Source organism: Labrus mixtus, chromosome 22 (genome assembly GCF_963584025.1).
Source record: "Labrus mixtus chromosome 22, fLabMix1.1, whole genome shotgun sequence".
NCBI lineage: Eukaryota > Metazoa > Chordata > Actinopteri > Labriformes > Labridae > Labrus > Labrus mixtus.
In genome coordinates, this window is record NC_083633.1 from 4,303,123 (window position 1) to 4,330,582 (window position 27,460).

A 27,460-nucleotide genomic window follows, 5' to 3' on the forward strand; every position below is an offset into this window, starting at 1 on the left:
GACTTTCATTTTCAGCCGTCTTATGATCATTGTATACAACAACCAGAAAATGTAGTGAATGCTTCACCTGTTTGCTCGATTACTGCTTTATATCCGCTCCCTTATCTAAGAGAAACTGTCGGAGGAACACAGGGAGCAGTGCTGTGAGAGGGAAAAAAAACGTCCTAAACAGGCTGTAATGAAGTATTTTCAATTCATGAAATTAGGAGGGATTTTTGTTCACTTCATAATTATGTTGTACTCTTTATCAAATACCTCATTTAAATGTAAATGATCCTGAATGACTTTTAAGAACCCCTGGAGGAGGAATGTCACCTTGTAGCATTCATTGTGGGTTTATCAGCGATTTTCAGAGTAAAATTATTTTTCTGAGAAGTAGCATGACTCAGACCTCAATGACAAGTCACAACTTTGTGGCCAAATTGAATTTTAGGGGCTTCTATAAACCAGCTCTCTCAGAACGCTCCGTTTTTGTGTGTGTGTCTCTTTAAATGCAATGAGCCCCCCCCCCTGAGTTTTTACTCTGTAATGTAAGACTTATGCAGACCACAAACAAAGAATGGATGGGTTTATTTCCCATTTTGTGGGTTGGTCGACCATCTCAAGGACGACTACAGTCTTATTAAGTTATATGTTTAGTAATAGTACTAACTTGCACAAAACTCCTGAAAAGCTCCAGATTTTTTTCAGGGTGAGCAGCATGTGTGAACAAAAACAGCAGATTTATTTCTACTGCTAGTTTCTGGTTGTGCCTCCAGCAGCTTAGCATAGCTGTAACTCGTGTTAGAAGTTGTCAGAGCAGAGCATGGGGGACCTCTACAGTTTTGGGGTGATAGATATGAAGTGACAAAATAATTTGTTCCCCATTCAGAACAGCATAACTGCTGTATTTTATCAGTAATGGAAAGAATGACTATGCATTAATATTCATCTCCACATATCCCATCTTACAATTAGGAAAGAAGGCACACGCAACCACACACACTTTTGAATCACCTCATACAAGCATAAACACACACTTGCAAAAGTACACTTCCCTCCTGGCCTCCCGGCACGCTGGCAGTGGTAGAGAGAGTTCCTGGGAGGAAGAGAGCCGGAGTCTGTCTGTGTACACAAACCGAGCTCCCATGAGGCTCATTATGCTTCACGCTTTGCTCCGACCATAACAACTCCCCTGGCTGCCTCTGATGGCTGCTTTATCCCCAAACCAAAAAAAGCCCCCGGAGGAACTTCATCTAAATGACTCATCAGATAGAGACGCCTGGACAGCAGGTGACTGAGACCATCTGGGGCTTGAACAGGGTGGGCTTATATCCGCTGCAGTATAGAGATACATCATTGTCTTTTGCTGGTCAGATATGTTGGCGTCCATGTTACCTGGGAAAGTTCTCCTCTGTACAAGATGTGATGTGTTATGTTTCTGGAGGTGGTTTAGACCACTGGTAGAGAAAAAAAGACGAGGAGTGAATTCACATCATAGAGTTTTCATCGTCTATGTTGGGGTACAGTCAAAGCATTTTCACCATTAATATTCAAGACAAAGGTAGGACGAGATTCAGGAGTACTTTTGGCTGAATATCTTAAGTTGTGCTCAAAAACAACGGGCGACCTCAGGTGTTGAAAAATGAAGCCGATGTCGTCGTACAAAAACCTGCAGTTCCTCAAATGTCCACTTGAGGCTCTAAAAGCCAGGAAAACCCATTAGGTCTCAAATGACAATGCTAATTTTAACAGAAAAAAAAAACATGTTTACAGCCTAGTTTAAAACCAGTGTGGTATCAACTGCTCATTCCTTTACTGGTTGACATTGTATGGGCGGTTAATTATTTCAGAACTAATCTATTTTGATATTATTGAGCCCTATTTCTACATTTTTCAAATAAGGGGCGTGGCAGAGTTTATTTAGGTTTGATTTCCTTCCAAGCTCCTCCTCTTTACCCTGTACTTTATTCTTCTTATTTGCCTGTTACCTGTTGACCACTATTAGGTAGAGTCAATATTTCCAACATGGCGACTGCCACGATTGTGCTTCAAAACGCCTCTTCAGTAACCAATGGGTGGTATAATTGAGCCTGTGTCTATGTCTTGAACAGTCTTTGGCTACAAATACAACAATCAGACTGATCAGATTGAGTATGAATAATGTGGTATACAGATGTTTTGGTTGATTCTAACTGGAATAGACATTTTCTCATTTTCTATATGATTTTGGCTTGAATCCTGAGCAGACAGAAACATGCAAATGTTCTCAGACAATTTTTTTTTCACCAAATAATTGCATTAAAGAACATTTAACATTGTTACACGTTGTTTTCTAATAGTCTGCACATGTTGTGAGGATCTGCTGCAGACAGTGCTCAGAGAGTTTTTTGCAGAAGAAACTTCATGGTGACATTTCAAATCCCTCAAAGCATTGTTTTCTGATAAAGCTTCTGTAAAAGAAGTTTAACATATGCCAACACAAATAAATCTGTGATAGGTGCATATCAGCCTGATTATATTGGCAGAACAAAAATATGTTGGGCTCTTCCAGGAATCCAGGAAACTCTCCTAAATCCGTCCATCTGCCCCAGAGACGTTCAACAACAAAAGCTCTGATCTCTCTTCTGATCAGCCCGTTTTAAAGAACAATGGTTAATTCAGCCTCAGCTAAAAAAGCCGGCCTCTAAAAATACCCTCCTGTCATGCAACATAGATGAGCGCATGCTCGTGGCTTTACTGTCAAGCAAAAGATGCCCAAGGAGAATGTTTTGACACCGACAGGCTTCCCGTTCTCAGCAGAGGCATGAATAAGTTACAGGGCCTCGCTTTTAGCATTTGTGTCTAGCCTGTGTGTGTGTGTGCGTGTTTGTGTGTGTGTGTGTGTGTGTGTGTGTGTGTGTGTGTGTGTGTGTGTGTGTGTGTGTGTGTGTGTGTGTGTGTGTTGTGCTGTCTCTCTTCCTTGCTCGCCCTCTTGTTTGAGGGCCGGACCATGGCAGCTGGCTCTGCGTTTTTTTTTGTTTTTTTTGTTATTTGAAGCTTTGGGGGATTGTAAGACAAGTTTGTGTGTGTTTGAATGTGTGTTATGTTGACGAAAAGAGAGCTTGTCTATGTGCGCGTCCTGGACTACATTTTGTAATGTGTGTGTGCCTGTGCAGATCTGTGCTTGTGTGTGTGTGTGTTGCTGAGGAGCAGGAGCCTGGCTGTCACTCTGCAGAGTGGTGACATTTGCGGCGGTGAAGCTGCGTGGCTCCTCAGTTGCTGCCGTAAGCAGCGAGGAGATTTGGAGAAGAAGGTTTTTTGCCACCAATGACAAAAGTCAGTCGTTATATAAGTTCCTGTGTAGTTCCTTCTCTGCCAGGGGCGCCCGCTTAGGAAGAAAATATCCCCTCTCACGTTGCACCTGAAACTGCCGCGTCTCGACATTTCTGCTTTCTAGCTTTGTGAAGATTTTTCCGGCACCTGCCTGTCTGCTTCTGTCTCTTCTCAGTCTTTCCCCCTGATGAAGAGCACGCGCACACACAGACTAAACTTAGCAACCTCTGATGGTAATTGGCAGAAGTTTTATCGCCGATTTTGAGTACCCAGCTGTGTCTGGCTCTTGTGATCATGCAAATGTGCGTCCTCACTTGTGCAGGTGCTTGCATGCAGATTTATTTCCTCTCAAAAAAAAAAAAAAAAAAAAAAAAGGACGGCCCACACACTAATTAGGCGTCTTTTCATTCAGAGGAGCTCAAGGGAAAGTTTTTTTTACAAGCTAAGTTTTCCTCCTCTTTCTTATTCTCTGGCATTGATTCAAGTGCGTCCTCCATTCTGAATGCTGCTCCCTCTATTTATCACGAATCTGAATATTTCTCCTCCTTCCCTCCAGGAGAAGCTTGATGTCCTCGTTAATTACTGTACTCGCTGAATTAATAAGTGAAGTCAAGCAGTTACTAAATGGGCAGTGATGAAATAAAAAGACATCCTGTGCTGCTTCCATTTTTTTTCTCAATGTGACTTTGGAGTCCAACAGATCATGGAGATGTCTTCACTCAAATCTGTGAAGTTTTTTTCTTCTTCTGCATCAAACCTCAAATGTCCAGAGAGGTACTCACTCTGAGCCGCTCATGGTCTGTTCCCCCCTATGAATGCCTCATTGTTGTCAATGTTTTACTTGTTGCATTGAACAAACATTCTGCTTTGTTTTTGTACTTTTCATGCTGAAATAGCTCCCTGTATTATTTCCATAGCTACCCTTTTTTTTAAACAAACCGACCAAAACATCAACCAATGATCTTAATCCTGATTATTCCTTTTTAGAAGCTGACTTTAAAACCAACCTGAGGATTTGAAGTATACTTTGTTACAGTTAAATCACATTTGTATGATTTATAACATCCATTCCTGCAAGTATAGTTCGAGGTCTGACTGTGTGTGATTAATGGGAAACTGTGATGTCATAATGGTGAGTCACCTTAAAGTGACACAAAGGGGACGTGAGACGGTAATGGGACATTTACATCCCTCGCTAGTTTCTAATGCATGTGCTGCAGAGGTCATGCATGCACAATGTGTGACTCCACATGTGAATCTGTAAGCATCGATCACAGTTAAGTTTATTCTTGATGTTTGTTGTTGTTTGTTTTAAAGAGCATGTTTATGTCTTTTAATATGGACGTACCTTTTAAAACCTCCTTTATCTGGAGGTTTGTATCTTCAGTGTGAAGATGATTTGCCAGTGCCTCTTCATCGGCACGACAACGAGCCCCTTGGGGCAGAAACTTTCAAGTGCTCCTCCATAAAATCTGTCGCCCACCAAACCCACCAACACTATCGCCCCCACTACCACAGAATCAGAGAAGGGTTATGAGGGCTTGCTGTGGCACCAGCGAAGAGGCTACAGTAGAGCTAGGTCTAACCTTGTTTTATTCTTATACAGTTACTACCCCGGGCCCTCTACAGATCTCAGCCCAGTTATCATAATGGTTGATCCGGCCTTGCCCTTTATGCTTAAAAAAAATGTTGAAAATGTTGGTTTGTTGTGCCTCAAAGTAATATTAGAAGTCATATGAAGTAAAAGGGAGGTGATTTAATTTGAAAAGAGGAAAAAGGTGATCAGTGGATCTTAACTGTGCAGTGATGTAAGGCTGTAATACAAAGAGAGTGATTCCCCTACATCCACTGCAGTGGTTCCTTTTATCTCTCGACTCTTGACGTGCTGGTGATTTAAAACTTTTAATCGAATAAGTTTGCCCAGTTACGGGGGGCCGGTTGTTTGCAGAGAAGAAAGCTGCAGCTTATTGGACTGTTGAGGCAGAGCGTGTGACCCCGAGAGCTAACTTGGATTATCAGAAATCAGAATTCATTGAAAAGTTTGAGATGTCTGTGTGCTTTTTAGAGACGACGGATTTTGTTTCGCAATTCTCAACAGGTTGTGATGAAAAAAGAAGAAGCAGCAGCAGCAGCTAGGATATTAAAGCATCACATTAAGTTTGTTTGTTATCACTTTACGCCGGTCGTAGGCAGTTTTCCTTCTAATGTGAGCGATAATGCAGCTTGTTCTCATTCTCTTCATGACTTTGAAAAACAAATGGAGCATTTAAAATCTTACTTGCCACATTTTTATTTGTATATTTCCACCCAGCAGAGGAGCCTCTGGGCACAATTAAAGTCTCTGTATGTGCAGTTTTGTCACAAGAGCGCAATGTGGCCGAAAAGATTTGTCTGCAAAACTGCTGATGGATAAGCTGATGCCTCCAAAGGTGTCTGAATTCAATGTTAACATCGAATAGATTTCCAGATAAATAAAGAGGGGGGAGACTTCTGCTGCGGCTTTATCAATTCATATGGCTGAACATTTCCGAGGATACGAGCCCATTCATCAAGCAACAGGCCCTAATGAGTTTGTGAAGATGAGAATCAACAAATCTCCTATCACTGCTAATTCACTTTACAGCCATGGAGCCTGACTCTGTTGTGGATTATGACAATGTAATTGTATTAAAAGGCGGGGGGGGGGTATCATGTTGTAATCAAGGAAGTTGAACATTTATGAACTAGAACTGAACCTTTTATTGTTTCGATTTCTTCCTTAAGATCAGCAAATGAAAACCTGTAAAGAGGTAAAGATAACATCTTAAACGTAAATACTGCGCGGTGTCAATTTAGAGAGTCAGGACAGACATGCTGTAGTCAGTTTTTTTCTAAGTGAGCTTGTTGGACATCAGTTCTGCATCATTCAAGGTTCTGCTTGTCAACAGGCAGGGAAGGCAATTTGCTTGGGGCCCCAGGCCAGTAGGGGGCCCCCCTGAGAGCTGACAAACCTTAAACTACAACAGTGAAGAGACACTTAAATAGCACTGCTAGTGAAGTCACATAACATGATCGGAGAGTTCATAGTTTTCACGGTTTTGTCGGGTCTTTGAGCACAACAGTGACCGCCCACTGACGATAGGACATTTAATTCTGCACCAAAACGACATTAAAAAACATAAATAAAGACAATACTGTGTACATGACTTTCCTCCGAAGTCAAGGAACTACACATCCCACAATCCATTGCAAATTATATTGTGTATTCTTAAGAGTAACTTTTGTCGTTGTTATAGTTTTATACCGTAATACAAGTGTTGTACTATCTTGTAGTTTGTGACTAACTAGCTCGCCTGCTAGCGAGACTTATCTAGCGGGAAACATTGCCATGGTAACAGCAAGCTTAACCAATCAGAAACACTCTATGATCGTGGGACATGTAGTACTATGCCCTGATATCGCGAATAAAACTTCCGGGGGCGGGGGCGGCTGTGGCTCAGTTGGTAGAGTCGTCGCCCCTCAGTAGGTCGAGGGTTCGATCCCCAGCTGAGCAACATGTCCGATGTGTCCTTGGGCAAGACACTTAACCCTGCATTGCTCCCGCTGCTTCAGTGGTGGTGTATGAATGGATTACTGTTGTACTTAATCTCTGATGTACGTCGCTTTGGATAAAAGCGTCTGCTAAGTGAATTGTAACATTGTATGGCGTCACTAGCAGGCGCAGGACCCCGAGTCGATCTGAACACCCGAGCACATCTGGTACCTACACCGTAAACCTAGAAAGATGGGTTCTGTGGTGAACAGTTAGCTTCAAATGCGTGTTTTAACTCCTTGTTTTGTCTTTGACAGACTATGAGTCCAAAACTCAAAGATTTTCCATTTACCATCACAGAACAGATCTAGCTTACTTCAAAATGCTAGCTTATTCTTTGTGTGGGTTTTTTTTCCCAAAGTTATCGTCCCCAGCTTTAAATTACACCAATAGTCAAAATGTATGATTAATCTAACAATTGTTCAAGACCCTCACAAGTTGCCCCTAGAGACAAAGAGACTGACCGTATTGTAGAGTATTGTCTCATATTTTGTCATATCGTACCTTATCATGTCGTGTCGAGTCTTATCGCATCTCATTGCGTCAAAATCGGTTATCGGATCATATTGCATTGTATTGTATTGTGTTGTATCATATCCTTGAGTTTCCTTTTGTATCACATCATACTTTACATATTGTTGGTTCCAGTTGCTACAGCTCTTCAGTCAGATCTCCTCTTCACACATTTTGATCCTTTGAATAGAAACCTTTAAGTACTGTTGGTTGTTACTCCATTGTTTGAAGGAAATACATCTTCAGAGTGCAGCAGTGTTTATGTTTGTCTTGATGTCTCCATGCAGGCCTCAGCAGGAGGAGGCTGACGTTGTGTTGCAAACATTCATGCTCTCTGCTTGTGGTCTAGTTTGTTCCAGCAGTTTGCCATAGCCTCGGACAATCCCCCGGCTGGGTTTGCATTAGCTTGCTTTAAAACCCCTCGCTGCCAAACAGCTAAAGATTTTGTTGTCATTTTTTTGACCGCATTGCAGTCGGAAGTCTGGACGTCTTCACCAGCGCTGACGTCCCCGCTGTCCGTCACTGCTTGGCAACAGACACATTGGCAGCCCGTCCCCTCCAAGGTCACTCTGTTCCCTTTTTCTTTAATTGAGTTGTGCTGAGCTGAATTAGATTCCACAGTCAGTGGCAAGTCTGATTTTATTTTTTTTTGGTCAAAATGCAAACGAGTTTTGTCTCACTGTGACAAATCCAGGACATTTTTCAGTAAACAAATGTCTGCTTTGCTTTTCTCTATCCTCAACTCATTTCACAGTCGTGATTCAACTTGCGTCCAGTTAATTTTTTTAGAATCCTTCTCTGAGGAAGATAATTACTTTTACAGCATCACAGGCAAAAAGTTTGTTTGTAAAGAAAATAAAATACAGGTGTCTAGCCTGAGCGATGAACAGGAAAGGATAAAGCTGGGTGTTTCATACTTGTTTGATGTCTTGGAAGGGATTTCCTGTTATCTGTGTGGCTTTTACTGTTCTGTCCCCTGGCACCAGACGTCAGCAAATAAAGACCGGGCTGCTCTGTGTTGCCTTCAGAAGCTGGAGTTAGTCTCTCTGTGTCTCTCTTTATTCTTTTATTGATTTCAAAAATGCCTCACCATGAGTCTCTCTCAGTCCGTTGGAGTCATGAATAATGTCCCAACACGAGGCACACTTCTCTGAGAGTCTCACGTATTATGCATGAGATCACTTCCAGTCAGAGGCGTTCTGCAAATATGAGGCACGGTCGGCTCGCGTCCAGCTTCCTCCTCGATTTGGCTTCCATTCTGCATTGTCATCCTCCTTTTAATTAACCCCTCGGTAGCCCGCTGCTGACGGCACGTCTGATTGCATCTCCAACGGGGCTGACAGGCCCATCCTGATGAGGAGGGGAGGGGAGACGAAGAAGAAGAAGAAGAAGAAGGGGGGGGGGGGGAGTAACACCACCAACACCACCAGCAGCAGGCAGCAGGGGGGTGAAAGTGGAAGAGTGAGGTAGTCCTTTGTCTCTCATTCCACATTTCCTTTTTGGACTCCCGGGCGTCTTTGCAGCGTCTGTAGCTCCTCTGTCAGGTGTTCTCTCCTTTGGTTCAAGGCGCGGTAGAGAAACAGACCAAAGCACTTCAGGCAGCGTCCATCCAACAGGCGGTGAGTCGAAACTCCTCTACACTTGAACTTGTGTTTGGAGCAGCTGGTTGATGCTTTAAATGTGTGTGTGTGTACTGTTTGTGCTTTGAGTTGAGTCAAAACTTGTCATAGCTGGTCGTAATGGGCCGGCTCTTTGTGCTCTCCATCAGAGTTGAGGGGAAAAAATTCAGCCACTCGCCAGCTTCAGCTTTAAAAAAGGCACAAGAAGAAGTCATTAGTGAAGACGTCTTGGTGTTTTCTTGTGTGTGTTGCAAGAGCTCAGTGGCATTAACTGGGATTATGGAACGAGTAAATGAGGATGAGTGCTTTGCATTGACATCACAGATCCATGCTCTATACGTGTGAGTATAGAGAGAATGTGTGGGAGAGGAGGAAAATATTGAAGTGTTTCAAAGTTTGTCTTTGACAGATAGTTGTCATAGTGACTGGGTGAGCATGTCTTTGTTGTGGCTCTTTTTTTTTTAACATCGAGTTTGTTATGTGTAAGGTTTGTTATTTCCTACAGTACCTGAAGTTCCAGAAAACACAAACAGGACAAAAATGTGCAAACAAGTTTAAATGAAAGTCTTTATCTCTCTTATTAAGATGCTTTCAAGAAATGGCAATTCCCTTTTTTGTCTTTTTTTTTTTTTAAGGCAAGGCTTTCGTTGTAGTTTAGGACGCTCTTGTTGTCGAGGTCTTGAATGGCAACCAATCTTAAGAAATACTAAAAAAAAGTAGTTTAAGTTGAGTAAGAATGACATGCATTCCCAATAAATTGTTTTCAGTCTCACAATCGTCGTGACAAACATATAGGAGGGGGTTTGGTAGATTTTCATTAAACTTGAAAATGGACTAAAGTAAAAGGGACGTCAATCATCAGCAGTCAAAAGTTTCTCTCTCTATTTGACTTTCATTTTGATTTTTTTGTGTATACAGCTCTGGAAAAAACAAAAGATTACTCCAATCTTTCCTTTAATCAGTGTCTGTATATGCAAGCATGGAAGTCTCTCTATTCTAGCATCTGTTGAATTTTGAAACAGGAACACCGTGTTCTACTTAATAATGACATACTGATTTGGTTTTCACCTGTCACACCATCAAAACGAACACTTGAGTGACAAAACTTCACCAAACAGCCATATGAAAAGTTTAAAGAGTGCAGGTCAAAGTGCATGCCAGCTGTGATCCAAAATAAGGATTACTCTGAATGCTGCATATTTTTGTTCTCAGTTATGTTCACACATATGAGAACATTTGATTTGGACGTTGGGAGAAATATTGAAAAGATCAAAACACAATGTTCATTTTACTCAAACACATTTTTTAAAGTGGTGTTCCTATTCCCGGAGCTGTATACCTTCATTTATCCACCAGATGTAACATGCCTTATTACCTTTTTTAGCCAACATTTCATGCATGGTTAATTTGGCTGATGTTTAAACCTTAAAATTATCAAAATTAGAGCAGTAATGATAAATACAAACACCTTTGATAAGCCATATTTCCAAGCTGAAAGTGTCTTCAAACGATGCCATGACGTGATTTTTTTTTTTTCTGTTTTCTTACGTAAGAGGTCCTCCGAGGGCACCGCACTCTTGCATCTGCAGACGTCCAACCTCTTTGATTTAACACTATTCACCCTCAAATATCATCAGCCCTCCTCATAATAACGTCATTTATCTCAGTGATGCTGCGTTATCGCCATAGTTACCTTTTGTTCATGCTGCTTATAGCTGTTTGCTCCTCTGAGCCGTTGAAAGAACATGACCCGATGTATTGAATACTGCATGAGGTAATGTTTGCATGGTTGACTGGAGCCACAGCAGTGCATCCATAGCATGGGAGCAGCAGGAGAAAATCAGAGATTTGCTATAGAACCTGCAGAGAAAGAAACACATGTGAAAAGGTCTGCATCCATTTCCATTGGCTTTTAAGTCTGTGTTCTCTGCAGTGAAGTCATATCCTTCAAACGTGTAGCCTTTGGCTGTGAGCAGCAGACTTTTTTTTGGGGGGGGGGGGGGGGGGGGGGTTAAGAACCTTGCTAAAGGCATATTGGCTGCATCTGATAAGGAAGAAGAAAGTTGTTTTTTATGGATTTTCACAGGCTGAGATTTTCCCAACAGGTCCAGGTTCATGAAAAGCAGGTCACACCTTTTTATAGCTTCCAGTTATCAGACAGGTCCATACCATCCCATCAGAAAAAAAGCATGTGTGTGTATGTAGGTCAATACAGTCGTGTTTGTCCAATGAACAGAACACAAGAGACATCCAGTGTGTTTTCAGATTGATTTTAAGGGGGGGAGATTGTGACTTGTTTGGTGCCATCTGCCCACTTCACCGCCTCGCTTATGAAACACGGGAGAGGAGCCAATATCCTCCGCTGCAGTCTCTTCTCAGGCACTGCGCTCTGTACATTGTTGCTCATTGTTAATTTAGGAAGTTATGACACAAAAAAAAAAAAAAGTCCGGCTTGCCCGCCCTCGCTGTAGGGTTATTGAGTTCGGCTGTGCCATTTCTGAGGATTCGCCCCCCCTCCTCCCCCCCCCCACCCTGCAGGAGATGTGGTGACTCGCTCGTGAAAACGTGCAGGTCTGAGGGGGGGGGGGGAGGAGCTTAGGTGGCCACTGTTCTGTCCTGTCGGAGAGCTGATCCTGATGAGTCGGCCCGATGAAATATTCAGCTCAGTTACAGTCAGGTGGGCTCTCGGGGGGGGGGGGGGGGGGGGGGGGGGGACATCTACAGAACACACTGATGCTCTTCTGTAGCTCACTGCTTCCATTTCACTCTGATTAAACACAGTCGTTTATTCCTAAGGAAGCTCGACCAGCACAGCTGCAAAACAAATGTCCTATTATCTAAGGTTTCTCCAGCCCTATCTGGAGGGTGTTATTAGAGACTTGATCAATATGGATGACTCAGCTATTACCTCACTTGGCGTTGAAGTTTTGCCCTTAGCATTTATGTTTGACCCTTCTTATGCTTGTGGTGGGAGCTTCATACTTCCTCTAAGAGAGAGCTGGATTCATTGGCTGAAATAAGTTGTGTTCTTTCTTTTCAGTATGAGTCATTGCATCTTATTCTACAGCAACATTTTCTGCTAGATAGTATTCTTTTATGTCATTTGGAGTAAACAAAAACTTAGCTAAATAATCGATTACTTGGGTCGCTGGTGGCGCAGTCGTTAGTGCGTGCGCCCCATGTACTGAGGCTGTAGTCCTCCCAAGTGGGCGGCCCAGGTTCGAATCTGACCTGTGGCTCCTTTCCTGCATGTCATTCCCCACACACTCTCTCTCTCCCTGATTTACGACTCTATCCACTGTCCTATCTCTCCAACCAAAAATAAATCAAAAAAATAAATCAAATATAAAAATCATGTCTTGTATTATGTGCATCATTTTATTAAATGTTAACATATAGGGACGACTTACTGGCTGCTGCATTGTTGTCAGAGAAGCCTGCACTTCAACATATCATGTGTCCTTGATGTCTGATCATTAAGTAAGTTATTTCATTCAGTAGATATCTTACAGATCAGAGCTTTAATGTAACATTGATAGCTTAAATATGTTAACATCCTTCCAACCTTTCTTCTTCTGTCTGCTTCGCTTTGCATTTCCATTTGGAAAGTAGGTTTTTCACGACGTCCCGTTATAATGACTCTTGTTTGTTTTGTAACATTGAATTTGCTTAAAGCATTACGTTCAGATAATGCGAACGCGGAAGGGCATCTTTATTTTGTCATTACAACTCTTGAAGCTGTGTACTGCAGCTTATTGGAGTAATTAAGCAAGCATCACAGACAAAGACATGTTTTAATCACATTACTCACAGTTCATGCTTTTTTTCTCCAGACAGAACAATTTAACATTTTGTCTTGGAGAGATACCACCCTGGGAGGAAAGAGCGACATGTTGCAGGAGAGCAAAGCGTGCTCGATGATTCTCACATTGAGATAAGAATGTGAAGCTTCTTCACAGCCACCTGCCTCTGCCTTTTCATTTCATGATGAGTCCACGACTAACCCTCATTTATGTATTTGCATATTTGCAGCCCTACACTGGTGCAATGTGTAATGTATCTCATTTTGGAAGAAATTAATAGTGAGGGAGAAAATCCTTTGCTCCCTTTTAAAGAAGCTGGTACCATATTTCAGATGTGCAATTAGGCATAAGGAGCTATCAGTGCCCGTAAAAGACCATCTGTGTCTTTAATCTCCCAAATTCCTTCTCCTCATCTCTCTCTCTCTCTCTCTCTTGCATCTTTTTTAGCTCTCAGAAACAATATTTTAGACCAAGGAAATGTCTTATATGTACAGACAGAGCTCTCTGTTCGTCTGCGTCTTGGAGCTCAGCCAATCTGATTCATTTAGAGGCAAGCATTAAATTTGGCTCCGTCTGCCCCTGTTGTCTGTCACGCACTGAAGGCCGGTCTCGGAGGAAGCTGCAGAGTGCTTCTGCAACTCCCCCGTCACTTTTGGAGGCAAGTTAAGCCGAGCAGAGGGCTAACTTTGAATCAGATCTTGAAGGTGACTTTGCAGCCCCTGTCATCACCAAAATGGGAGAAAAAAAAACCCGGCCAGCACCAAACTGCACAGTGAACGTCGACACTCAGACATGTTCCTCACTTTGCTGTTTGTCTTCTTGAATCGACTCAGGAGCGGTCCCCCGCTGTCAGATGATGTCGCCCCCTCAACTCAAAAACAAAGCCGTAGAATCAGCAAAGACGGACGTAAGTGCAGATGAGAGGAAATGATTAAAGGGAGGGGGGAACAAGGCAGCCATGTTTTCAAAGCCATCGATCTCCACAGGCTTTGTTTGCTAAAGCTTTTTGTGAGTGCAGAAACACACTGAGCCAAACACTCAGTTCAACCCCCTGTCTGATATCAGAGCTCCTCTAAGCTCTCCACAGCAGCTTGTTCTTTATCAAAGAGCCGCAGTAAAGGCAGAGCGCCGATTGACAACGAGGATGCGATTTATTTTCAAATGACAAGCTAGTCTGCACTTCAAGCATCCATCTCTGAGGCGCTTTTTTTCCGATAATGGCTTTGATTTGAAGAAAAATGTAATCTGAGAATGACGGATTAAAGATGGCAAAAAACAAGGAATGAGCTTTGATGTTCGACAACGCTGACAAACCATTACTTGTCATCTTCTGCCTGTTTTACTTTCCATGTCATGTTCTTTTCCAAGTAAAGTATGAATCCCTACAAAAAGACTCACAGCTAGAACACAGCCCACAGGTATTGCATTTTTATGCAGTTCTGAGTCACAGACCTGGTCAGATTTTGGTCCAAGAAGATAAATGCTGCTCATTCTAAACCTGTCAGGGAAAGCAAATGAATCCTGCACTGCACCAGTGAACAACTGGGCTGCAAGTTATCTGCCTTGCACTGCATTAATCACAAACCTTTTTTTGCAAGTGTCATTTGATACAGAACATCTATTATTGTTTCCATTAAGACTCCTGCAGCAGAGCTTCTTCTTTTAGTTTCCCAAAACAAGCTTCTCAACTTTAGGGAACGTGAGATAGTTGAACACTCCATTAAATAAACAGATACCATGCAGCTAATGAACGGCATTAAGGATAAGAACTCTCATGGCTAAGATCGATTGTCTGAACAAACTTCAATACCGCCATTATCTCCTGCAGACGGCCACGTCCGCACATCTCCACCTCGCCCACATTTCTCCCCTTGCTTCCTCTATGAGCATTTCAGAAGAAAAAAAAGAAGAAAAGAGAGTCATTATTCTCTCATTTTCAGCCCGCCTTCGGGTTTCATCCTTGTCAGCCATGAATTATAGATGTTAAGTCTGAATTGACTTGAACAAAAAAAAAGTGCAATTAGCTTCAGGAAGTTGTTTCAGATCATTATTTTAAAGAATCATTTCAAATACTGGGTGGGATTGGGATCAGCCGGACTGGAAAGTCACATTAGATGAAAGTAGTTTTGGATGTCAGTAAAGGAAATTGTTGGCTCGTAGGAATCGTTAACCGCTTCATGTTTCTTTCACTTGGCTTAACTGAAATCAGTGGACTCACAAGCCGAGATTCTTTTGTATCTTTCTACTCCTAATAAGTCCTCCCTCGACCGTCTACAAGTTACATCGTTTACTAGGTCCAGCAGGTCTCCTCACATTACACCCATCTAATATTCTCTACATTGGTTTCCATTGAATTTAGGATTCATTAAAGGTCCTGCTCCATCCATCATAAGCATGATCCATCAGGTCTTCTGACCAGGGTCTACTTGGTGTACCTTGTGTCCAATTGAAAAAAAAAAGGTGAGCGTGCCTTTCAATGAGCGGCTCAGACCCTTTGGAACGCTCTTCCTATGCACAAATGTTATGGTATCATTTAGTGAAGCACTGTGTGACCTCACTGTGTGACCTCAGTCTGTGAACGCTGCTTTAACAAATAAACTTTACTTCTACAATTCTACAATTCACTTAGCAGACGTTTTTATCTAAAGTGACGTACATCAGAGAGTAAGTACAACACAAGCAAGGATCTAGAAAAAAAATGGAACAATGTCAGTAAGAGCAAACGATCAGCTTTGAGTCTGATTGGACACACAGGTGCTGACAGGAAGTGACCAGAGGCAAAGCACAACATTGAGGGCAGTTCTTGAGAGCTCTAATCAGTATAGAAACCATCTTATAAGTCATTGTTATCAAACAAAAACCATCATCATTACCATCATCATCATCAATAATATGGAGACCATCATCATTAAGTTAGTAGGTATTCATGAAAGAGCTGGGTCTTTAGCTTTTTCTTAAAGGTCCAGAGGGACTCTGCAGATCACATGGAGTTTGGAAGTTCATTCCACCACCGGGGGGCGACAGAGGAGAAGAGTCTAGTCAGAGACTTAGGACCCTGTTGTGAAGATTGGATCAGACGCCTTACATTGGCAGAGCGTAGTTTCCTATCTCTATGAAGTCATAGCAGTGCAGGAAAAAAACTGCATTGCATGGAAAATAGGAAATGAAAAAACAACCTACAGAATATACAATTTTCAATGTATAAATTATAATTGAAATACATTTAATTAAGTTACAGTAGTTCTATCCCTTGATTTTTCATTTTTCTTTCCCTATTGCTTTTGCTCAGTCTTAAAAAGCCGAGCTGTCAATCAACTGGATGGTTAGATGGATGGCTGGACGGACAGATGGATAGATGGGAAATATACAGAAACAAAAGACCTCCTTATATTCATACACATAATAAAAGTCAGTTTTATAATAATACATTTGATCAGAAATTTAAAAAAAATGTATCTATACATTTGTCTATATATTTCCAAATGTATTCATTATTTCATCTGTTGGTCTTTAATTCATATATTTTTAATTTTGACTTTTTAAATTATTGCCTAAATAGTCACATGTTATTTTACAATTACATCTCTAGACCAAAGCATGTGCATGGTTGTGTCGTTTTCTCAGTATTGGTTGTCATCTCTCTCTGTACACTCTGGATTTGAATTAAAATCTGAAGAAGGTTTATCAGATATATCTCACCAGTAGGGGCGCTGTCTCTGTCTCACACAAAGAAACAAACATGCACACACACGTATAGACTGTACATGTTGGAAAGGGAAGCAGTTAGTATCTGTAAGGACTCCAAGTGTGTCCTTATTGTGCATGTGAATGTGAGCTGTCACAACTGTTTGTGTTTGTGTGATGCGTGTGTGTGTGTGTGTGTGTGTGTGTGTGTGTGTGTGTCATAGACAGACCAATTAAAGAGAATGAAGGGCTAATGGATTTTTCATCGAAGGTGATTTATTGTGTCTGATATGTGAAATCAGTTTGCAGATTAGAGGAACATCCTGCAGGAGTTTTCAGATGTGTAACTCTGTCGTGATTAAACAGTGTGAGTGTGAGGATGATTGCTGTTCGATCCAAAATGTTCCTGATTTCTGTGTCTGTCAGCCTCCAACAGCAGCTGAATAATTACCGCACTAATGAAGATCCTTTTTATTCCTCCTCACACTCAGAGTTAATGAGAAGCGCAACGATTAATGAGCCGGAGCCATTTTTTTCTCCTTGCACAAAAAAGGACTCAAATACCCACAAGTCAGTGGGGTCCTGAAAAGGAGCACAGCTGTTTGAAGAGACTAATTTGGCACTTATAAATGATCTACTCTGCTAGCCGAGCTGGTGATGGACACTGAGAAAATTATACATGTGCTTCTTCTTTTTTCCGTTAATCCGTCAGTTACATGCTGAATAAAGTTTTAATTAGAGTAAGAAGATGATGACGGCAGATGGAGGTCAGGCAGCATGCTTGTTGGTAAAGCACTGAGCACTGCTGCTGATGCTGCTACATCTGCTGCTTAAAGTAACTGGCCACAAATCAAGTGTTAAAGGAGCAATATGTCAGATATCTACTAAATGAAATGATAAAATGACCTTTACTATATCATCAAACATGCTATGTTGAAGTGCTGGCTTCTGTGTCAACAATGCAGCAGCCAGTATGTGCTCCTTCTAAGTTTTGATTCCAGTCCAGAGTGGTCTGTTTTTGTAGATAGGCAGTTTTAAGGCACCCCCACGTGGTTGTTTTGGACGCCCCTTGGTTTAGTTTAGTTTATTTGGATCCCCATTAGCTGCAGCATTACAACAGCTATTCTTCCTGGGGTCCTCACAACAGACTTTACATAGTGACAATGCAACCATTACAACACATAACACATAACATTAATCATAAATAGGATAAACAGGATTAACAGGACACGACTAGAACAGACACACGCATTCACACACACACACAAGCTCCTATTTCCAAATAATGATACATTATACATATGTACACACAAATGTACAAATATACATACCTGCATACGAACACACTCATACACACTTATATAATATATACATATAAATATGCACATACATACAATACATATATGCACACCATGTTCTTCATATGCACATATTTATCTTATCATCTCATATAACCATCTTCTACTGCCAGGTAAACGGCAAACCAACCGGTGTTACAATGATGGAAGCGTGCAAGAGAGAACTGGTTCAAATACAACTTTTTCTACCCGTCCTTAAAAGCCTCTGCATGTTTCTAATAAGCTCCACGAGCAGAATCGTGGTGGGATGCTTTTGGTGCAGAATTGGTCGAACACTGAAGCTATAGTGTCCGCAAAGTGGCAACCATCAACTCTAGGGAGGACGGGGCGGGGGGGAGAGAGACACCTTACAGTTATAACATCAAAGCATACAGTCTTGCATTTTGATGAAGTTCTGAGTCACAGACCTGGTCAGAAGATAAATGCTGCTCATTCTAAACCTGTCAAGAAAGCAAATGAATTCACCATGTTTTTGAATTTAGACTGCAGTACCCATTTTAAACTCTACGTATCACAGTTACATATTGCTCCTTTTAACTTTGTGTTTTTTTTCTTCCCCTCCTGTAGTTGGGACGACAGCAGCTCGGTGAGCAGCGGCCTGAGCGACACGTTGGACAACATCAGCACCGACGATCTGAACACACCCGCCTACTCCGCCGTCAGCTCGTCACGCAAAAGCAAGGGAGCACAGGTAAGAGCACAACACTTCACTTTAAGTAACCACAGCAAACCTGTGTGATGTCATTCAGGGTTAAGTAAGATTTGTATCCATGAAGCCAACATGGCGCTACGGATGACTGATGCAGCGGTTTACAGCTTCTGTCAAGACTGGATATTAGGATTGATGGCTGACAAAATTAGCAGGAAATATAAATGTGCTTGATGTCTGAAACTGACAAGCCAGATGTAGCACGATATGTTCAAATGCACGATTACAAGCGGCATGAATTGAAGGCCAGTCTGTACATGAGCTCTAAAAATCACAGCTGAGAGAGTTAACTGCAGAACGAAGGCTTTTGCTGTGTTCGGCCAATTATCTCAGGCCCCTTCATGAAACTCTCTGCAGACTGGGCCTCTTTAGAGACTCTGGTGTTGCTAAGGAGACTGGCCATCTGTCAAGGTGGGCTGCTTATCAGTGCTGTGTGGGTGTGTTTGTATTCATCCCAAAAGAGGAGATCTGGACGCCAGTGAATCCAAAGATAGCTTTCGGCTTCTTACACAGACACACACCCTGCTGCTCTGTGTGTTTGTGCAGACACTTCTATCTCTCTGTCTGTATGTGTTGAAATAACTCTTCTTAAGGGGGTCATACTGGAGGGTTCGCATGTTTCTAACTGTAATCGACTCATTGCTGATACTTTTTTTCTTGTATCAGACACGTTACTGTTAATTTCAGAATGCCAAAAGTATTCAAAAGATAACCCCTCAAACGTTAAGAAAATCAATCTACCAGTATCTTAATGTGCTTTCTTTGATATCCATTAACATCATCCAGTCACAGAGAGGCAGCAGGTCCAAGCATGCGGGCCAGGAGGTGAGCAGCAGCTGGGCCGGAGCAGAGGACTTAAAGAAGGTGGAGGAAGAGCTGGACTCGAGCATGGACCCAAGCAGCAGCTCCTCCCGATGGAAGTCTACCTCATCCTCGTCCTCCTCCTCGTCTCAAGCCCAGGGCCAGTACGAGGACGCGGGTCAGAAGGCCACCGCGCTGGCCCAGATGTCCCAAACGGGCTCGTGGAGGAGGGGCATGACGGCCCAGGTGGGCATAACGCCACCCAGGACCAAGGGGGCCTCTGCTGCCCTCAAATCACCAGGTAGGAAGACTCAAGACACAAAAAATCACTCAAATTAAGTTATTATTACTTCTACTTTTGTAAAATGATAGTTTGTTTAAGATTGAATCTAGAGCTATGAGAGGAAACAGGAAAGATATTTATCCCCTTTATGGGACCTCTCGTAATGACAAATAAAGTGCCATGAAGGAAATGAAAAGATATTCTGTTGAGGCTGTGTCGTTTGTTTCAGAGATCAAAAGCTCCAGCTACCTTTCCCATCCGCGTGTCTAATTTCATCCTGAATAACTTGTACCGCCTCAGAGCATGTTTCCCTTTGAGATAGAGAAACTTTGTTGTATTCTAATTACAAACAAACAAACATGAACGTGTTCCCACAAAAGAGCATTTGGTCTTTTTTAAACTGAATGAAAACACTTCTTCACAGAACTTTGTTTTATGTTAAAAGACTCAACTGTTAGAACTCTGAATCTTCTGTAGATAAACTTCACACGAGCACATTTATTTCCAACTTATTTTGTATTCCTTTTTCATATTTGAATTAAATTACCTCCTTCAATCTGAATTTTATTCAGGTTTCCAACTAAGTCATGACAGCATGACTGTGTGAGCCAGCATGAACAACTAATGGAGCCCAAAATTAAAGCAAATAAATCACACAGGGGTCCTTTATTCTGTTATTAAAACATGTACTTTTCTTTATGTGATACCTCAAAATGTGTTTGTTGAAACAGGCCTGAATGTGTTTTGGAAAGAAGAGTTAGAGTTGTTGCCTCTGTTTAAAAAAACAAAACTGATGATAATTCTTACTGATACCTGAGCTCGGAGACTAAACAGTTGCTCTTTAATTTTCACTCAACTCAGCAAGTTCCGCAGCGTTGTTGCAAATAAGTATTGTTTTTCAATGCGCCAGGCTGTTGGCCAACGTATACACTCATTTGGCTTCTCCGGCGTTATGGCACCACAGGTGATACAAACGAGTCCGCGGCCAAGAAACTGCTGAGGCTAATGTTTCCTGTAATTGTGCTAATTAGTGTTTATGCAAATTGACAGGCAAAACTGATGATGCTAAGGCCTCAGAGAAGGGCAAGGCGCCTTCCAAGAGTTCAGCTGGCATCCAGCGCTCCCCCTCGGACGCCGGGAAGAGCAGTGGAGACGAAGGTAAGAAGCCTCCCTCTGGAATCGGACGCCCGCCGACCACTGGTTCTTTTGGATACAAGAAGATCCCGGGTACCGCTGGTACTTTAATCACCTCCAGCGGTGCAACGCTAGCCAGCGGCTCGGCCACATTGGGCAAGGCGCCCAAATCCTCAGCCGGCCTCGGCAAAGGAGCAGGCATCGGCGGCGTGCGCAAGACCAGTCTGGATGGCTCGCAGCCCGAGGATGACGGCATCCTCCTGAGCTGTGGCTCCAAAGTGACCCTGCAGTACCGCTCTCTGCCCAGACCGGCTAAATCCTCCAGCGGGGCGGTGGCCGGGCGGAGTAGCGGGCACCGCTCCAGCTCCAGCAGCGTCGACTCCAATGTCAGTGGCAAGTCGGCGGCGACGCAAACGGGCGCCAAACGCAGGGATGGAAAAGTGGGCTCGGACCGCTCCAGTCCTATCACCATCAACCAGACGGACAAAGAGAAAGTGTCGGTGTCAGACCCGGACGCAGCAGCAGCAGGACTGTCCACGTCCCCTAAGTCCAGCCCCACGTCCAGTTCGGCGGGCCAGTCGGGCCTCAGGCAGCCGGGCTCCAAGTACCCTGATATCGCTTCTCCTACGTTCCGCAGGTCAGACACACAAAACATGCAAACATCGTCTGTTCTGTCCCCGTCCATCTGTGTTTGTGTTTCTACATGGCTCAACCACTTCATCACATATCCTGTTTATTATTAGCAAAAAAATGTGTTTTAGAGAACAAGAAGCATGCTTTGAGTTGCATTATAAGTTTGATTCATGAAGTTTCAAACAACGCCATCGACACATCTATTCCAGACTTTAGGAGTGCTTTCATTCATTGTGATGAACTGATGTTTGTGGAGCTCTCTGAGGTTTTTTGTGATGCATGCCGGTCCTTAAGACTCCTGTAACAAACGAGGGCATTTATTGAAGAAGTCATGTGTAGTGGTAAAAATCTTACCATGACTATAGAAGTACTCCTTCATCTCAGATATTCGATCTGTTTTCGGACGAGCAAAATGAATATAAGTCACTTAATAAATCAAATTTCAGCCCCTCCATAGAGAAATTGATGAGTTCACTCAGCTGCACAGCCCAGGGGCAAACGCTATATAGATGGCTCCCTGGTGTGGGTGATACTGCAGATGCAAAAATATCTTCACCCTGAAAGTTGAAGGATTTTCCATGCAGGTCAGGCAGATCAAGCTTAGCTGTTTTGATCCGAACAGACAGGAGACAGGAGTTTCTCCACACGCCAATCCCTGACTCATTAGAAGCATGCGATCGGCAGCCGTGTCTAAACATCCTTCCCATCCGATCTGTCAGCCCCGACCCGTTTCATCTGCATGTCTTCAAGCTTTTTTTTCTCCCTCCCCCCGCCCCCCCCGAAGAGAGTGTCACCTATGTACTTAATGTGACTGCGATGACAGACTTGGACAGGAGCAGTATGAGTAGCAGTAGCAGACTGAGAACACGTAGGAGGCAAACAGTCGAGTGGCCTAACAGATTAAGGTTATTTAAAGTCACAGGGTTGAAACGGGCAAAAGCTGTGAAAGCAGATGTGTCGATGTGAATTACTGAGAAACGAAGCGAAGGTTGCTGTGAGGGATGAATGTGTTCTTTGACAAGTTGTTTTTCTTACTACGCTTCTGATTTGGGTACGTGATGCGTGTGACCAATACAGCTATACATTTCAAAATGTAGTAACCTCTTTTCTCAGCCTCAAACTTTGCCAGAGTCCTTCATTTTTTTCAGTGTGGATCTTGCAGATGCTCATCACTTGTCCTTTTGAGCGTTTCTGAATGACTGCACCCACCTCTCTACCCCCTCCCCCCCCCCCCCCCCAGATTGTTTGGTACCAAAGCCAGCAGCAAGGCCAGCTCTCCGGGCACGCCCGACTCGGGCAAGTGCCCATCATTACTGGGCAGCCCCCACGGCACACTGGCGAGACAGGCCAGCCTGGACTCGCCCTCCTCCGGCACGGGCAGCCTGGGCAGCGCTGGCGGCATGAGTGGTGGCAGTAGCCCCCTTTACGGTAAAACCCCAGACCTGTGTGCCGACTCCCCAGCCTCCAGCCCGGCCTCTGGCCTCTCGCTGCCCTCCAACGCTCGGCCCTGGCCTGCCTGTAGCTCGTCAGCGGGCAGCAAGGACACACTGAGCTGCCAAAGCATGACCAGTCTGCACACCAGCTCTGAGTCCATTGATCTGCCGCTGGGCCACCACGGACCCAAGGTTACGCGAACCGGCAGTGTCAAGTCCACCCTGTCAGAGGGGTGAGTAACAGGGAATACGATTGGGATGAATCGTATTCATTGTTTCATTTGAGAGCAGAGACAAAAAGGAAATCCCTTACCCCCCCTCTAGAGACGCAGGGAAAGCATAGACTTAACTCCAATGACAAGAATAAGAATCACTCATTCAGCTCACAGTTTTGAATGATTCAAGTTTCTTTTTCTGGCATGGTTTGGTTTTATGAAATGTATTATATATTGCATAGCTCAGTTTGTTGAAGACAAAACTAAAACCATCTTAATGCCAGTTTCCTGTCATTCATATATAAACACCAAGATAAAGACGAATAGTTTCCAGTCCAACCATTAAACACACTAACTGACGGATACATTTGTGCACAGTTAGTCTACCTCACTGACTAATTGTTTTCTTCTTTGGGACCATCAGTAAAGGCATTTAATACAGTAAGAACAGGATGTAATGAAGAGGACCAAAAATATGCCAGAAAAAGCACCAAAATAAATCCAGATCATGTCAGGCGCTCATTCCCATGAAGTCTTTATCAGGATGTTTTGTCCATTGTTTTGTCCACAGACTGCATGCAATACATCACACAGAGTAGAGTTAGCAGGGCACAACTTTATTTTCCCTTACGAGTTGACTTCAACGTCTCAAAAATGAAACAATTGATTGAAATGTTGTCTGTTTTATTTTGTGTGGTCTGTTGTACTGTGAACATAATCAATGTGTCTGTGTTTGTGTGTGTGTGTGTGTGTGTGTGTGTGTGTGTGTGTGTGTGTGTGTGTGTGTGTGTGTGTGACAAACGTCAAGTTTGTAATAAGTGATCAAAGTGTTTTTCTCATGCTCTCCATGGACAAATGTGTTCTGGTGTTCATCTAATCCACTCATCCTCTGTGTTTTAACAGCATGCCTCTCGACAGAAACACGCTTCCCAAAAAGGGACTGAGGTACAACAAATCTGCTGACAGTTCTCAACTTGTCTTCTTTTACCTTACCTTAAAAAAGTTCACATTTGCATGAAATGATAATCCTGATATGATGTGTTCAGTCCACTTTTGTTTGGGGGCATGGTGTGGCACCGTCTGTAGCAGTGATTACCAACCTTTAGCACCACAACACACCATGTACAGTTTACTTACTCATATAAAGGCGCCAATTCTGGTCGTTGTCATCGAGAGTAGTAGGAAGATTTTAGTGTTTTCAACCTCAACTTTCTAACCCCTGTACTGCATTTTACCACAATGGTTGGCATAAAAGCACTTTCGCAGTAGCTCTAAGCTACAGATAACAGGTAAAATAGTTAACTTAGTGTTAAAGTCACAACAGGGAGAATACTTAGCCTAAGGATATTTAGCTTTTGACCCTAAATGGTTTTACTAGCGTCATTGTTAGTGAAAGTGTCAAATACATGCAAGGTGAATGTAAAATTAGCTGTAATAGCCTCTGCTTTTAAGCTAAACATAAAACGTAAATGGTACAATAACACAAATGTGCTATTATGTTAGCTAAAGGATGTCTTACATGCTAATATGTATTATGCAGTAATTCTTCAGTCACTTCCAGGAGAAAAACAGCAGTGAAATATAGACTAATGATTTTAGGGGGTGCATCTGACTGAAATGGTTGGTAACCACTGATCTATAAATTATCAAATGTTGTGATTCTCTGATGTAGCGTTCACTCTGCACGAGCACATTTCTGCAAACACAGAATCAAGAATAGCTCTCTAATGCCTCAGGATGTGATTTTGTACCACAGGTCCTGAAGTCCAGATTACGTATCGTTCTATATAAGTAGAAAAAGGTTGTCTAATGCGGTTTGAATGCTACATCTGATGGTCAGGCAGGAATGTGTGTGGTTGTCTGTCTGCCTATCTCCATGCATTCTCATCAGAATCTCATCTCATGCTGTTAGAATAATGCTAACACTGGCTCTATAACAGAGCAGTCCTTTCTCGGTTCCTCAGAAATTCCTCAAAAATCTCTCTAACATTTGATTTGTTAGCTGCGGGGGGAGGTAGAATGGATACTTAGAATTTAGCCGGGACTTAAGGGACTGAGACAGAAATACCATAACCTATTCATCACAGTGGCACAACCTCTGCAGGGAACAAACCTCTCCAGCCGATTACACAGTGCTGCTGCAGATGGGTTGGATGAGGCATGCTGGTTTCAAACCATTCTTTTCATTTCAAGGCATTCAGTGCTCTTTTTTGGACCGAAAATAACGGATCCTGCATCACACATTATGCCTGTTGGATGTGATGTTCTATACAGACTGCAGTGTTTTCTCCTCAGTAGTTTCTTCTGACCTCACATCTTTATGGCTGTCTGTTTACATCTCAAAACCAGCGACATGTTTTCCCTCAGCTTAGATTTATAATTGCCCCATTTAGTCATATGAATAAGCATATTTTGTGCAGCTTTCAGGCTTTTTGTAAGCACTAGAAAATACTAGAGTCAAACCCTTGACCCTTGGCTATTTCAGTCTGTTCCATGTCAACTCCAGTGAGGAACGAATGCTGCTGTGTCACACCATTCAAAACACTCTTAGACGCCCCAATCCCTGTTGCAGAGAGTCGGAAAGCACAGGCGTGGGGCACTGAAGCGGGGTCAGATGTGACAAGCGTAGTAATGGAGGCATTTGAAGGAAGACGGCGCTGAAAAGGGATGAGTGCAAACTCAATTATCATCCTCAGAGGATTAAATATGGCCGATTGTCATGCCTGCGATAAGGGGGCCTTCTGTTGCTGAGCCACTTTGGAGCTGGGGAGAGAGGAGATGAACGGCAGTGTCAGTGTGTTTGGCAGCTTTTTGCTAAAGCACTGTGTGTGTGTGTGTGTGTGTGTACGTGACTGTGTGGTGTGGCTGCATATTTATCCCATCTGCTCACATACTTCTATGATGTAGCGCTTCACTCTTTTCATCAAATGACAAAACTTTGTATACATGAATCTCCAGATATCTGTCTTTTCGCCTTGAGTTGAGATTATCTTTGGGGCTTTCAGGTACCCGCCCTCCTCCCGGCAGACGTCCCACGAGGAGGGGAAGGAGTGGTTAAGGTCCCATTCTACAGGGGGGCTTCAAGACACAGGCAGCCAGTCCCCACTGTCTCCTCCTGGAGCTGCCTGCACCACCACTGGAAAATACCACTACTCCAACCTGCGTAAGTATATATATATAAAAAAAAGGGAATTGTTCCACATCACAGTGATAGTGCAGTTTATGTGTTTTTACGATGGTGTTATTTACTGTAAGAGGTAGTTTATAAATCTTGCCACCAGCGATTGCAAAAGGAAAATGCTTATGATTTTCATATAAAACACAAATTAACCAACCAGAGAAGGATCCTTGAAAGATGAATGCAAAGGCTCCTAAAGTCATACAAGTTCAGATGTTCCTCCCACACAGATCATTTTTCTAAAACCTTGTTTCACATGTGCATTCATCAGACAACATCTTTTTGTTTTTTTGTTTTTTTGCAGTTGAAAGTTGGTTTGTTAGATTTGTGTCATGGACTCTTGGTTTAAAGTTTTTCCATCCATTCACATTTTGCTTGGCGTACTTTTATGTTACTTTCACAATATGAGCTATACACACATACCTTTTTTACACGAGATATTTAGTAACGTCCCTTGGTCTTATCATGACTTTATACAGTTCATACCATCTTTGTAAAGCTTCTCTGTGTATGTGGAGCTGCAGAAAAACATTTGCTTGGAAAAAAATGTTAATGACTTGATAAAAAAAAAGGAAAGGTGTCATATCATACATCAATGATTGATCATTGTTGATTTTACACGGGCTAAAATGTAACTGAGTAAACGTGAAGTATTAACACTGATCTTGTTGAATTTTTTCCTCATTGCAGTGAGCCCCACAAACATCAGCCAGTACAACCTGCCACCGGGCAGCACCAGCATGAGCCGCTCCAACAGCATCCCCGCACAGGACTCCTTCGACCTGTACGGAGAGGGTCACCCGCTGGGTGGCAGCGCAACCTCCCTGGAGGACCGACCACGGGGCATCAGCCGCTCGGGCTCCTTCAGGGACAGCACTGACGAAGGTAAGACACACTCGTAAGCAGACTTTCCAAAAACAGACCTCCATACCCAAAAGACATGAAGAATCATTTCAGGGATCACATTAAGAAAGATAGAGACCCATCAGTCACCAGATGAGCTCTCGCTGTGTCTTCATACTGTCAGTGCCTTAAATGACTGCTCACTCTGTTCTGATCTTCTTGTGGATGCGATCTTGGAGGGAATTTGCTGAGCTGAGTTTTACAGCTCGTAACTATCAAGAGGGAATCAGTTAGCTAGACAAAGGAGAATAGAAAAGCAAGATATTCAGGTATTCAAATTTTGTCTGTTGTCCATATCTTCCTCCAGTCCATGGCTCGTCATTGTCTCT

General features: G+C 42.9%; 1 protein-coding gene across 7 annotated transcripts in view; it reads left to right on the forward strand.

Moving 5' to 3' along the window:
* The window catches only part of nav3 (neuron navigator 3), a 272,816-nt gene that overhangs the window by 161,516 nt on the left and 83,840 nt on the right, over positions 1–27,460 (forward strand). For 6 of the 7 annotated variants that reach the window (XM_061029865.1, XM_061029867.1, XM_061029868.1 and 3 more), the window contains 8 exons: positions 18,410–18,533; positions 19,338–19,653; positions 20,686–21,406; positions 22,643–23,068; positions 23,954–23,995; positions 26,056–26,213; positions 26,919–27,113; positions 27,439–27,460. The exon at positions 27,439–27,460 is cut by the window's right edge and continues 31 nt beyond it. In XM_061029865.1, coding sequence (XP_060885848.1) covers positions 18,410–18,533; positions 19,338–19,653; positions 20,686–21,406; positions 22,643–23,068; positions 23,954–23,995; positions 26,056–26,213; positions 26,919–27,113; positions 27,439–27,460 — 2,004 coding nt within the window. The remainder of the gene's footprint in view (positions 1–18,409; positions 18,534–19,337; positions 19,654–20,685; positions 21,407–22,642; positions 23,069–23,953; positions 23,996–26,055; positions 26,214–26,918; positions 27,114–27,438) is intronic. The other variant, XM_061029866.1, reaches the window with a different exon arrangement.